General features: G+C 43.4%; 1 protein-coding gene across 1 annotated transcript in view; it reads right to left on the reverse strand.

Moving 5' to 3' along the window:
* Positions 1–13,737, reverse strand: part of LOC146835039 (cytochrome P450 4B1-like) — a 393,192-nt gene that overhangs the window by 18,115 nt on the left and 361,340 nt on the right. Inside the window, exon 10 of the mRNA XM_085602700.1 lies at positions 4,348–4,412. Coding sequence (XP_085458826.1) covers positions 4,348–4,412 — 65 coding nt within the window. The remainder of the gene's footprint in view (positions 1–4,347; positions 4,413–13,737) is intronic.

The raw sequence follows: 13,737 nt of genomic DNA on the forward strand, positions 1-13,737 counted from the left end.
AGGTCTAACAAAAAACTTGCACCCTTGACCCCTTCGCTTCCTATCGGGCCGGGCCAAGTCGTAGATCTTCTCCCTGGCCAGAAAGTTATTTAAACTAATAAGAATGGCGCGAGGTTTATCTTCAGACTGGCCAGTGCGCTTCTTTTGCTTAAATGGAAAGCGGTGGGCCCGCTGAACTTCAGATTGCCAGTCCCATTGTTTGACCTCAGTGAATGCTTCACTGAAAAGATCTACCACAAACTGTCTAATGTCCGACCCTTTAATTCCTTCCTGAACACCCAGAATTCTTAGATTGTTCCGCCGAGCTCTATTTTCAAGGTCCGTAAGCTTCCACACCATATCTTCCCTTTGGTTCTTTATGAAGTCTGTAGCTCCTTTCTGGGCAGCCATATCGTCTTCTAGAGTAGATATCCTTATTCTGCTTCCCTGATTCTAGAAGCTATCTCTGAGCAGGTCTTTGCTACTCTGCGGATAGAATTTTGTACCCTGCGACATGCACCCTGTGTCCGAGCACTTTCCTGTCGGGTTTCTTCGCGGTGGGCCATGATGGTTTGATAGATAACTGCTAATGTCATCTCGCCGGTGTGCCCTTGTGATGTAGTGGCTCCGCTCGAATTGCCTGGATCAGTCATATCATTTTCCATAACAGACTGCATGGAGTAAGAATAGTCCCAGGCTAGTGAGCCTGCGTCAGGACAAGATGTTGAAGTCCCCTGATCTCTGGCTACCTTACGAACTGTGTTGGGACCAGCTAGTGAGTTTAATACTTCGCTGGCTTGCCTATCCCCCGGCTCACTGTCATCATCCGTCCAGTCCTTATCTTCACCAAAATCATCCTCGGATGAGCTTGTATGATCGGATAGAGAATAAAATTTATCAGGGTCCCCATTAGAGCTTGGTGCTTTTTGAGCTGATTGAGCTGATTGCGACATCCCGTTTGGTATAGTTTCATTTAACTGTGACAGTAATGGCTGGGTCTCCCCTGGCGAAATAGATTTTACTACAGCCCCAGCAGCCTGAGCTGAAACTACAGCTCCCAGAATTCCACAGGATTGTAAGACACCAGCTGCATTTTCAATAGTAGCTCCAGGTTCTGCATTAATGTTCCCCCCTGCTGCGATCGAGATTACAGCATTATTCATTACAGCTCTCCCTTTACTACTGGGGGAGCAAGCAGGCATTAATGCACTCGGGGAAGAAAGGTCAGCGTCAGTTTTAAGAGTTGGCTTTGGCGACAGTTTTAAAGAAGCAGCTACATCAGAGGTTAAAGAAACAGACTGACCTTTAGTTGACAAAATAGATGATTGTGGCGTCTTGCTTTTAGCTGCAGATTTTTTAAACATAGTGGGAACAGAGAGCTTTAAATTTGAACTCTCTGTAACTGGAGCCACTTGCCGGGTATGCGATGTTTCCTCCGGGGTAGCAGCTGCCAGAATCGCCGATGTTACAACACACACCTCCTCAGTATTTGCCTTCATGGAGCCGCCGCCCCGGGTGAGCAAGGCTCGACCTGTAACACCGGGAGCCGTAGCCGCAGCCGTGTTCTTCCCCTTTGGCAGCATATCCTTGCAGTAAGAAACGCCGCCGCCCGAACCACCAGAGTAGCGCGTACACAGTCCCACACGCCAGGCAAAGATCCAACGGGTAGGTCGACACGTTAAAACACAGGAACGCCAGAGCATGCCGATAGAAAAGAAAATTGGGTCCAGAGAACAGAGGTAGTGTGGTTGAGAATCTAGTATCCCGCTATTCCAGAGTCTCCGGACCCGAAGAAAAGGCAGACTGGCGGGTCAACCGAGAGAGAGTGTTCCTAGCCAGCTAGCCCGGCCGACGGTCCGGCCGCCATCTTGCCTCTCCCTATATGTTAAACTTCAAGCCCATATACACTAATCTACAAGTGTGAATTTACTCTTACACTTTGCAGTAACCTTACTGCTGGATTTGCCACTTCTAGTATGAAATTACTACAAAGGAATACATAAATAAATACATTTGTCCATAATTGAACAGGTCCTCGTAGTTGGAGGTGTAATACAGAGTGTTTGTGTTCAAAAGAAAACTCCATAACAAATGCCCTACTGAGGGTATTTTATTCTGCAAATATAGGGGAAAGCGTCAGCCAGCGATGTGAAAAAGGTTTGCAAACGTCAAATATGCACTGAACACATTTTGATGTACATATCAGGTACTTTAAATATGGCACACAATACAGCAAAATGTATACCACCACAAATTGCTCCACTTACCCTTGCTTCTATTCCACTTGATGGTTTTAATTTTTAAAAAAGTCCAAATATCTACAAGTGCTATCGCATCAACTGGGACCCATTATAAAATGTACACATTACAAAACCCCTCCATAAATATCTTCTTAATTAAATCTCTGTTCTTCCTTTCTAAACTCTTGTTAAAAATATTAGTACATGCTCCGTAGAATAGTATTTCCATTGAGATACTTTCACTGCATATACAATAGTTTTTTCATTATTCGTGTGCAATACACAAAATCAATCAGGAATATCTTTTATTTATGGTGGGCCTGCTATATACTACAGCAGAGATCCATGGTGGCAGAAGAGAATGAAGACTCCCTCAAAGTGAGGCAAAGTATATTCTGACACCAGGTCCTAAACAGTTTGTGGGCATGTGTCAAGAAACTCGTCTCCGTTTGTTTTTAGACTGAAAAATAAGTAATTTTGGGTTAGATGTTTCAAGAATAAATTCACAAAAAGCAATTATATATTGCACCCCGACGTTTTTCAAATCTGTTTTGAATTTGAGAACCAAACAATGTAGGAAAAGGTCAGTTCACAAATGACCATTTGGAGTGAGCAGCAATCTGATCTACATCATGAATGTTAATGAGGTAGGCCATAAATTGAGACTCACTCACATTGGAGGTCAACAAAGGGATGGTGATCAGCCAGGGTCCACCATGTCTGTGACTGCCTTTAAATAAAGTTAACTGTTTTTTAAATACAGCTATTTTCCTTCAAAGAATGGAGGGGAGGTATTTAAAAAAGAAACAGTTACTTTAAAAAAAAAAAGTTTGTTTAAGAGTTAGAAGTGGTTCGAACGGTCACTGTATACTTCTCCACAAATCTTTTTTTTACATTCACATAGGTTAAGATGTCACAAGTGAGCTCTTTCCTTTTGTCAATCACTCACCACTTTATTTGATGGTTCTGTAACTTTTTAATCGTTTGCAGCCGGAATTGTGGTAGCAAACAATTGATCCACCTGCTACAAATCCCAATTTGGGAAGGGTGCCCTAAACATGCCCCTCTGAATTGTGATTGGGCCTCTAGCACTGTGTCATTTTGTTCACATCTGTTGACTATCTTTTGTTGGAATTCAAGATCTAGACTCAAATAACACTCCTCATTCCCATCCTAGTGCTCTCTGGCTGTGGTTCTTTAGCCTTTGCAAACACCAGAAATGTCCTACAGTTGCGGTGCTCCTCAAGGACCTTCCCTCAGTTCTATCCTTAAAGTTTTACTGTTAATGTGCCATTCTTTTACTCACAATTAGCCTGGACGTTTGCGACCTACTTTTATTTTATTCGACATGTGCATGAAATCTTTCTTCTCCTTTCAGAGAGTTCCAGGAAAATTGCCATTCAATCCATTATCATCTCCTTCCTCGATCCTGACCATTCCTTATGCTTAGGTCTTCAATCACTCCACTTCAGGGGGTTCAGAACACCATTACTCCTCTCATCCTTACATTTCCTAGGCATTCTGCAGTATCACATTTCCTTCCTTTTGTGCACTGCCTCACCATTGAAAGAATCATCCTGCCCCGTGTCCCTGTCATTGAGCTGATTAAAAAAGTGCACTCCTTTATTTTCAATACAAGTTTCTCCCACATAGGACTGTCTGGCAAAACCGGTCTGTACGCGTGCAACTCCTTCGCCTCCTTGAGGGATGCTAAACTTTGAAACCTGCTGTCAGTCACGATTAGGAGTCTTTTAACTCATCTACAGCTCTGGAAATATGTAATATGTGTCTATTCCCTTTAGGTAATTAACCTGTCCTTTGCCTCTGCTCAAAATCAGGAATAGTCCCCGTTAAGCATCAAAACCCCATTTGCAGCAACAGCCAGGCTATGCAAACCACTTCACAGACGCAGACCCTGTTTTTCAAGTTCACCAGTAGGTGTTCAATGCATTATATCTATGACAGGTTCAAAATTGAACCATGACTCATATATGACACTATTCTACATTGATATTAGTGCTCCCAAATCTATTCAATAGCCTCAAGGGTTTCATACAACAAAACTTAAGAATTCTTTCTAGGGTGATTCTAATTAACAAACAAGCAAGGAGAAGGGGAAATTCTTTACCTCTGGATCGCTCCATACGCTGGGATTTCTGTGAAGAGCAAAAATACTCAGTCCCAACAAAGAACCTATTGAAAAGAAGACGAACATATTGTGGAAAGAAATATCTCAAATATTGGCTTATACGTATTTGAATCAAAGTGCATTATTCAATGGAAAAACATAATGTAGATGTTTGGGGGAAATTTAACTATGCAAATTGAACATTGTAATTCTACATACTGGCTAAGAACTTCCACCAAATTTGGTCTAATATTTCGCAAATATTTATCGTATTTATCATTTGTCTTGCAAAAAAGAAATCTAATCCTAAACTTTGAAATCTCTACTCGGGACGAGAAAATGAATCACAAGAGTGAATACAAAGTATGTTATGTTATACGTAGATCAGGTCACACCTCATCATGATAAGTGGTCAAATATACAAGAGCAGTGGTACTCGCAGGTGTTGGTTTGTTTTGACTAGTAGTATATAGGTGCAGGTTTCTGAGCATCATCTTGAATGTGAAGGAGAGTAGATCTTGTGTTAGCATGAATCTGTGTATAAAGCACATCTATATTCATTTGCAGGTTTTAGATTTAATAAAGTTGCAAATTGGCAAGAATTGACATGCTTGCAGATATAAGTGGCGACATGTGGAAAGTGGCGCATTTGTGGAGAACTGTGGTTCTGTGTACGATTATTTGGATATTCAACTGTTGTAGTACCTTTTGTTATTTGTCCCTTGCTTATGATACAAATAAGTTGCAGGTTGACAAGGAGGCAATCACGTCCTTTCAATTGTGCAATGTTCATCAAATTCTGTCAATTTCCAAAAGTTGCTTCATTTGGTCTCATATGAAAGTATGGAACCCTTCAGTGTTCTCAAAATTGAAGGCAAGCAATCCCCAATGAATTACAACTGTAATCCTCCAAACATGACACAAAATGTTGTACAGACTACAGGTCATACAATGATAAAGTCAGTCATAAACATGAGGTTATGACTGACATTTTTTATTTTTTTTACACCTTTCAGAAATATACAAATGGATTCCAGTCAAGCATGAATATATTTATATGTAATTTTATAGAAAAATGAATTCATGGAATACCATTACTGAAAAACCATTTCACTTAAGCTGTTTCATGGAAATATAGATATTTTACGTAGTGACAGCCACCACTGGGTGGTTATAGTTAAGACCACATTTCCATAGGAAATGGATTTTCTGGATGGCTTATGCCTTTGGCGCTGTTTGACGAATCTACACAAAACTTTATAAAAATAAAAGTCTTCTCCATCTCAGCTCCTTCCTGGAACGTTTCAGGGTGATCCGTCAAGCAGTGCACAAGAAAAAGTAGGGTCCCTAAATGATTTTTCCTAGTGCAATTTCCAAAGGAAAATTGAACAGCGATACCAAAAAACAGCTGAACAGAATGACTCCAAATTTGGCAGAAAGCTATATCTGTGCCTAGAAAGCATCCTATATTTCAAACTGCCGGGGATCCGCTGAACCTACAGATCAAACACTTAAGATGTGATTGCCAGCCCCTATGTCAACAAAGATGATGAAGCAGCCATTTTAAGACTTGGGGACTCAGTCCCTTGTCATGAAAAAAAAAGAAGCGTATGTGAATATGGATACCTCAACTTTTTTATTTATTTTCTGCCCTTTCTAAATTAACATAACCTTGAGGTGGGCTAAAGCCAGAGGGGTCACAGCAGAATTAGTTAATTTTTAAAAGGGAGAGAGGGTGTGCCCCATCCTCAAGCCAATTTGGGCCATGTAACCCCCATCCCCAGGTACTTGCAGCACACACTATTGGATGGTCAGGAGGGAGTGAGGCCCCACTTCTTGAGTTGATATTGGCCTGAAGACCTCCTCCCTTAGCCAATTCCAGCCCCAAGGATCCCATCCCTTTGGCCTACTACTTCTGTAGATGGCGTGTGGGGGTCCCGAGCTGCTTTGGCCCCAAGGACCCAACCTCTTTGGGGCCCAACTCATAACAGTATCCAAAGGTCCCTATTCCCCAGGGCAGTCATTGCTTCCACCCAACAGGAGCTCTTTAGCCGGAGTGCATGAACCCATGTGGTGGGGTCTATGGGTGCATTTTGTGGCCTAAAGAATATTAAAAAAATATTCAAACACATGTTTATGGTTGTTTTGAATAAAAATGCTTTAAATACTTATTGTTAATAAACATGTTTATATTAATAAAGAAGATTATGTTTATTATTAAATTATTGTGGTGAGTTTTTGACAAACCCAATAGATCTGTTTTGTATATGCTGATGTGCTGTCTGATACCCTGATAAAACCAACAGGCCTGCCTTTTGTGTTTTGATGTTCTGACCCTTTGACAAATAGATCTGCCTTGCTTAAAATAGCAGCCCTTTATATTGTTGATTTCCTCTAAAAAAAAACCTTTCAAATTCTCAGAAAAGCGAGTTAACATGGCCAACCCCCTGTTGTGCATGGCCTTGGCCACCTACTAGGGGATGGAGGGAGGGAATGGCCACAGGTGTGGCAATGCGGCCAGCACCCCGCTGCACACTTCAGCCGTACGTGGCAGGGGGTTCGGCGCCCAGGTGGAAGGACTTGGGCATAATGACTGGTCATGGCCAAGGCTCTATGCCCAACCCCGTGACCCTCACAGTCGAAGTGCACAGCGGTGGGTTGAGCATAGTGCCTGGCAGACATAACAATGGGTATCTTACTATACATTAAAAAACATAGAAGTTCACTGAAGGTTAAAGTTGCTATATAGATAGGAATTGTATTAATGCAACCGTAGAAATTCACTGAAATGTTAAAGAGACATTATAGTTAGATGAAAAAGTCAGTTAAAACATATGGTTTTAAGTAAGAAGTAAACTCTGGAATTCACCAGTTAAAATTATCTAAAGTAACTATAACTCATGCCCTTCTCTGCACTGGTTGTGCCGGGGTTCTGTGCCATATTAAAAGCTGTGAACATTGCTCTCTCTCTTTTTTGGTTTGCTGATAACTTTTGGACCATTGGCGAATCCTCACTAAACGTTTTAAAAAACATTTCTTACACCTCAGCTCCTGACATAACTGGAAAGTTTCGGGGTGATCTGTCTCTAAAAGGAGGATCCAAAACAAGTTTTTCCCATTTATTTTTCCATAGGAAAATTGGACACAGCTATAGCCAAAACCTCTGAATGGAATTACATCAAATTTGGGAAAAGCAAGATCTTGGTCCAGAAATAATGCTTTTTGTGATTTGGTGTAAATCAGTACAGTAGTTTTTGAGAATTTGAAGCTCAAAAATGTATATTTCACACCACAGAGGATGTGTGGAGCCAGCAGATGACAAGGTGAGATCTGATTGGCTGCCACCACATCAAGAAAGAAGTGGAAGCAGCCGTCTTACAGCTTAGGAACTGAGTAGCCCGTCAAGAAACAAAACGATGAAAAAAAGATAAGAGGCAGGGTAGGATACCCTGCCTCTCTAGTCTGATGGAGAGGTCCGTGAGGGAGGACCCATTTGGCCAAAAACGGCTATTTATTTTTTATTGGCATTGTGGAACCACTGTTGGGCCCAGGGGACCCCATTCCCTAGGCCATTCCTAGAATAAAAGAGAAGGATGACATGCACCCCCCACCCTGAGCTACTAATGGGCCCCAGGATCACATCCTGTGGGGCCAATTGAATGTTGACGGGAGTCAGGCTCCCCTCCCCAAACTGTACACTTGCTCCGGAGACCCCATCCACCAAAGCCTGGTGCAACAGTGTCCCAGGGACCCCATGCCCCGGCACACTTTGTAGTTCCCTAACAGGGAGAGTGCGTGCATACCCTGCCCGCACTCTCCCTGCCAAGAACAGAACTTTATTACTGCTTGGATGGGAGCAGTTAAAAATGGCAGTCACATGTCTTTCATTTAAAAATCCCAAGGATCGGCTAGGGACCAGGGTCAGCCTAATTCTGTTTTTTGGGGCAGGGGGCGCAATCCCCCTCCACGAGCCTCGGGGGCCCCGGGGACTACATACCCTGGGGTTGAATCTAATACAAAGGGGAGGAGGGCATGTAGCTCCCCTCTGAGCCACCTCAGGGCCCCAGGGATCACATCCCTGGTGGTAATTTTTATACTAAAGGGGCAGGTATATGCAGCCAATGTGAAGCCCTGGGGACCCGAAACCCTAGAGCAGATAGATTGTTGGGGAAGGGGCTCTCAGGCCCCCATCCCAGAGCCATACACTGACTCTGGGGACTCTATACCCCAGAGTCTGGTGCACCCCATCCCCAGGAACCTGTGGTTCTCTGACTGGGAGAGTGCAGGCATACCCTATCCGCATTCTCAAAGGCAGTGAACAAAACTTTGATCCTGCCCAGGCAGTAGCACTGAAAAACGCTGGTCCCACCTGGGCGGAAGCAAACGATGGGTGCTGTCTCCCACCAGCAGTGGTTAATTTGAGCCTGTGGTTTCCAGTGCTCGGCACCAACAATTAATTGTCAACACCAGCACTTATGACAGCTGCCACATGGTGGCGCTGTTTGTGCCATTAAACGATGAGCAGAATGACAATTATTTATTTATTCAATATGCATTAAAACAACTAACACCAGCTGCCCACACCATTCTTATAGCTTTAGGGGCCTCAAACAGTCTGAAATCTCACACATGTAGCAGTGTGACGGTTCATAGTAGTGTAGGTACTGTCATCAGCAGGGTTGGCAGTGGTAATGGGTGTGTTAAGCTGTGGTGGCCTACTGATGAGGGCCTTGGAACTTATTATTTTTTTTTACAAATTACACACTGCCTGCCAGCACCCAGAATGGTGCTGGCTGGGGAGGTGGCTGGGGCCACGGGGGCCTTGGGGCTCCCTGTCATCTGCCAATGTGGGGCACATGAGAAACACCTTGGTGGGCACCAGGGCACCCACAGAGAGATTAAACAGTGGCTGGCTCCTGTAAGAGGATTGGGAAGGGGTCACAGGGGCCCCTGGGGTCCACCCATGGTGGCCAACAAGAAAAATAGAGTTGGCACACAGGTAGGCATCGGGACACCCAAGTTGATTTAAAAAATAAATAAAAATAAAAAAAGATTTTGGTGGCTCCTGCGTGTCCCACAGGCCCACGTCTAGAACACTGACATTGCAGGGGCCCTGGGGCTCCCTCCCAAAGCCCCAAACAAAAATTAAAGATGTGGATGTTCTTGTGGGCACCAGGACAACCCAAAAAATTATTGAAAAGCAACAAGAAAGGAATTATGAGCATCAGGAGCCACTGATTTCTTATTCACTGCTCCAGCATAGATCACCCCGTAAAACCCTGCAATGGTTTTTCAGGTCTCACCTAGGCAGCACGCAAGAGCTGCTTAAAAGATGACCTTTTTGAATCACTCCTTACGTTTTTTGGAAACTCGTGCATGTACTGCACTGTTTCCAATGAGTACTCGTGCATGTATGACGTTTACGTTGCGGGAGCAAGCAGCGACGCCATCTGTTTGCAATTATCGCGCCTGCCGCTGCTCGCTCCCGTAAGGTAAACGCTGCGCGTCGCTTTAACTTTGGCTTTCAGCGCTTGTTTTGTTTTGGAATAACATGCAATTTGCTTGTGTAGTTATCTATCTTTTTGGTGAGAATAATAAACCGAAGCACCCAGTATTTCTCTGAAAGATCATTTATACTGTGAAAAAGCCAGAGCACAGATCTTTGTTGTTGTTAAGCAACAAATATGGGACCCCCTTGAAATTTTGTTTAAGGTCAGGGAGAAGGGGAAAGCAAAACAATCATAACAAAGAAAGCTCCCTCTTGACCTCTCTTATTGAAAAACAGTTCAATTGTGAAAGGGAAACAGAAAGGCCTACACAATAGTCATTCCAGTCACAAAGAAATATTTTTATAATTTATTTTTTATTTTTTATCATTTATCATTTTGTATTTTTCTTATCCAAAACAATCAATATACTTCTTTTACTTTCCACGAAAATCAATTTCACAATCTTAAATTTCACTGATTCAATGCATTACAGTGAATGTACATTAATTTAATTAATAATTGACAGTAATCCCTGGAACAGCCTAATATAGATCACACACGATCTATCTCATTCAACAGTCATACCTACAGACATTCCACATCATTCCACACTCAAACATATAGACCTCGTAAAAAATATCAAAAAAGGCATAGGTTTAACTTGTTATTATCGTTAATTGAACTCTGGAGGTACTAGATACACCAAGCCTCCTGTGACTAACAAGTCTACTGCAAACGCAGAGTGGTGGTATCAGCTCAATGGTCGACGCGTTTCGATGGCATAAGTGCCATCTTCATCAGGACCACAGTTGTATTCACCAACGATAATGCCCAGGGAATACTTGTTTAAAAGAAATTCTTGTCAGAGCGTCTAGTTGTTTAATAAAGTAATCGAGTTTCAAGGACCTTTTATTCGATCCCGAAATTTTGTTCATTTCCAGTTATTTGTTAAGAAATATGTAGCCGTCGTCCTGTTGTATCCAACGATGCCCCAGTACTTTAGTATTTAAAGAATTCTTTTCTTGTAATACCAAAACAACGGCCCGCACAAAACCGGTTCTACTCCTTATGATTCTTCTATAAACCGGGGATGCCTGATGCCTTCTTTCTCAGAGTCACTCTTCGTCTATAGTTTTCGGCTTCACGATCGTCCGGGTCGGCCAGCGCTCTCGATACGGCGGTACGACAGGACGACGGCTACATATTTCTTAACGAATAACTGGAAATGAACAAAATGAAGCAGCCATTTTAAGACTTGGGGACTCAGTCCCTTGTCATGAAAAAAAAAGAAGCGTATGTGAATATGGATACCTCAACTTTTTTATTTATTTTCTGCCCTTTCTAAATTAACATAACCTTGAGGTGGGCTAAAGCCAGAGGGGTCACAGCAGAATTAGTTAATTTTTAAAAGGGAGAGAGGGTGTGCCCCATCCTCAAGCCAATTTGGGCCATGTAACCCCCATCCCCAGGTACTTGCAGCACACACTATTGGATGGTCAGGAGGGAGTGAGGCCCCACTTCTTGAGTTGATATTGGCCTGAAGACCTCCTCCCTTAGCCAATTCCAGCCCCAAGGATCCCATCCCTTTGGCCTACTACTTCTGTAGATGGCGTGTGGGGGTCCCGAGCTGCTTTGGCCCCAAGGACCCAACCTCTTTGGGGCCCAACTCATAACAGTATCCAAAGGTCCCTATTCCCCAGGGCAGTCATTGCTTCCACCCAACAGGAGCTCTTTAGCCGGAGTGCATGAACCCATGTGGTGGGGTCTATGGGTGCATTTTGTGGCCTAAAGAATATTAAAAAAAATATTCAAACACATGTTTATGGTTGTTTTGAATAAAAATGCTTTAAATACTTATTGTTAATAAACATGTTTATATTAATAAAGAAGATTATGTTTATTATTAAATTATTGTGGTGAGTTTTTGACAAACCCAATAGATCTGTTTTGTATATGCTGATGTGCTGTCTGATACCCTGATAAAACCAACAGGCCTGCCTTTTGTGTTTTGATGTTCTGACCCTTTGACAAATAGATCTGCCTTGCTTAAAATAGCAGCCCTTTATATTGTTGATTTCCTCTAAAAAAAAAACTTTCAAATTCTCAGAAAAGCGAGTTAACATGGCCAACCCCCTGTTGTGCATGGCCTTGGCCACCTACTAGGGGATGGAGGGAGGGAATGGCCACAGGTGTGGCAATGCGGCCAGCACCCCGCTGCACACTTCAGCCGTACGTGGCAGGGGGTTCGGCGCCCAGGTGGAAGGACTTGGGCATAATGACTGGTCATGGCCAAGGCTCTATGCCCAACCCCGTGACCCTCACAGTCGAAGTGCACAGCGGTGGGTTGAGCATAGTGCCTGGCAGACATAACAATGGGTATCTTACTATACATTAAAAAACATAGAAGTTCACTGAAGGTTAAAGTTGCTATATAGATAGGAATTGTATTAATGCAACCGTAGAAATTCACTGAAATGTTAAAGAGACATTATAGTTAGATGAAAAAGTCAGTTAAAACATATGGTTTTAAGTAAGAAGTAAACTCTGGAATTCACCAGTTAAAATTATCTAAAGTAACTATAACTCATGCCCTTCTCTGCACTGGTTGTGCCGGGGTTCTGTGCCATATTAAAAGCTGTGAACATTGCTCTCTCTCTTTTTTGGTTTGCTGATAACTTTTGGACCATTGGCGAATCCTCACTAAACGTTTTAAAAAACATTTCTTACACCTCAGCTCCTGACATAACTGGAAAGTTTCGGGGTGATCTGTCTCTAAAAGGAGGATCCAAAACAAGTTTTTCCCATTTATTTTTCCATAGGAAAATTGGACACAGCTATAGCCAAAACCTCTGAATGGAATTACATCAAATTTGGGAAAAGCAAGATCTTGGTCCAGAAATAATGCTTTTTGTGATTTGGTGTAAATCAGTACAGTAGTTTTTGAGAATTTGAAGCTCAAAAATGTATATTTCACACCACAGAGGATGTGTGGAGCCAGCAGATGACAAGGTGAGATCTGATTGGCTGCCACCACATCAAGAAAGAAGTGGAAGCAGCCGTCTTACAGCTTAGGAACTGAGTAGCCCGTCAAGAAACAAAACGATGAAAAAAAGATAAGAGGCAGGGTAGGATACCCTGCCTCTCTAGTCTGATGGAGAGGTCCGTGAGGGAGGACCCATTTGGCCAAAAACGGCTATTTATTTTTTATTGGCATTGTGGAACCACTGTTGGGCCCAGGGGACCCCATTCCCTAGGCCATTCCTAGAATAAAAGAGAAGGATGACATGCACCCCCCACCCTGAGCTACTAATGGGCCCCAGGATCACATCCTGTGGGGCCAATTGAATGTTGACGGGAGTCAGGCTCCCCTCCCCAAACTGTACACTTGCTCCGGAGACCCCATCCACCAAAGCCTGGTGCAACAGTGTCCCAGTGACCCCATGCCCCGGCACACTTTGTAGTTCCCTAACAGGGAGAGTGCGTGCATACCCTGCCCGCACTCTCCCTGCCAAGAACAGAACTTTATTACTGCTTGGATGGGAGCAGTTAAAAATGGCAGTCACATGTCTTTCATTTAAAAATCCCAAGGATCGGCTAGGGACCAGGGTCAGCCTAATTCTGTTTTTTGGGGCAGGGGGCGCAATCCCCCTCCACGAGCCTCGGGGGCCCCGGGGACTACATACCCTGGGGTTGAATCTAATACAAAGGGGAGGAGGGCATGTAGCTCCCCTCTGAGCCACCTCAGGGCCCCAGGGATCACATCCCTGGTGGTAATTTTTATACTAAAGGGGCAGGTATATGCAGCCAATGTGAAGCCCTGGGGACCCGAAACCCTAGAGCAGATAGATTGTTGGGGAAGGGGCTCTCAGGCCCCCATCCCAGAGCCATACACTGACTCTGG

This window comes from Triturus cristatus, chromosome 4_2, assembly GCF_964204655.1.
Source record: "Triturus cristatus chromosome 4_2, aTriCri1.1, whole genome shotgun sequence".
In the NCBI taxonomy this organism is placed as follows: domain Eukaryota; kingdom Metazoa; phylum Chordata; class Amphibia; order Caudata; family Salamandridae; genus Triturus; species Triturus cristatus.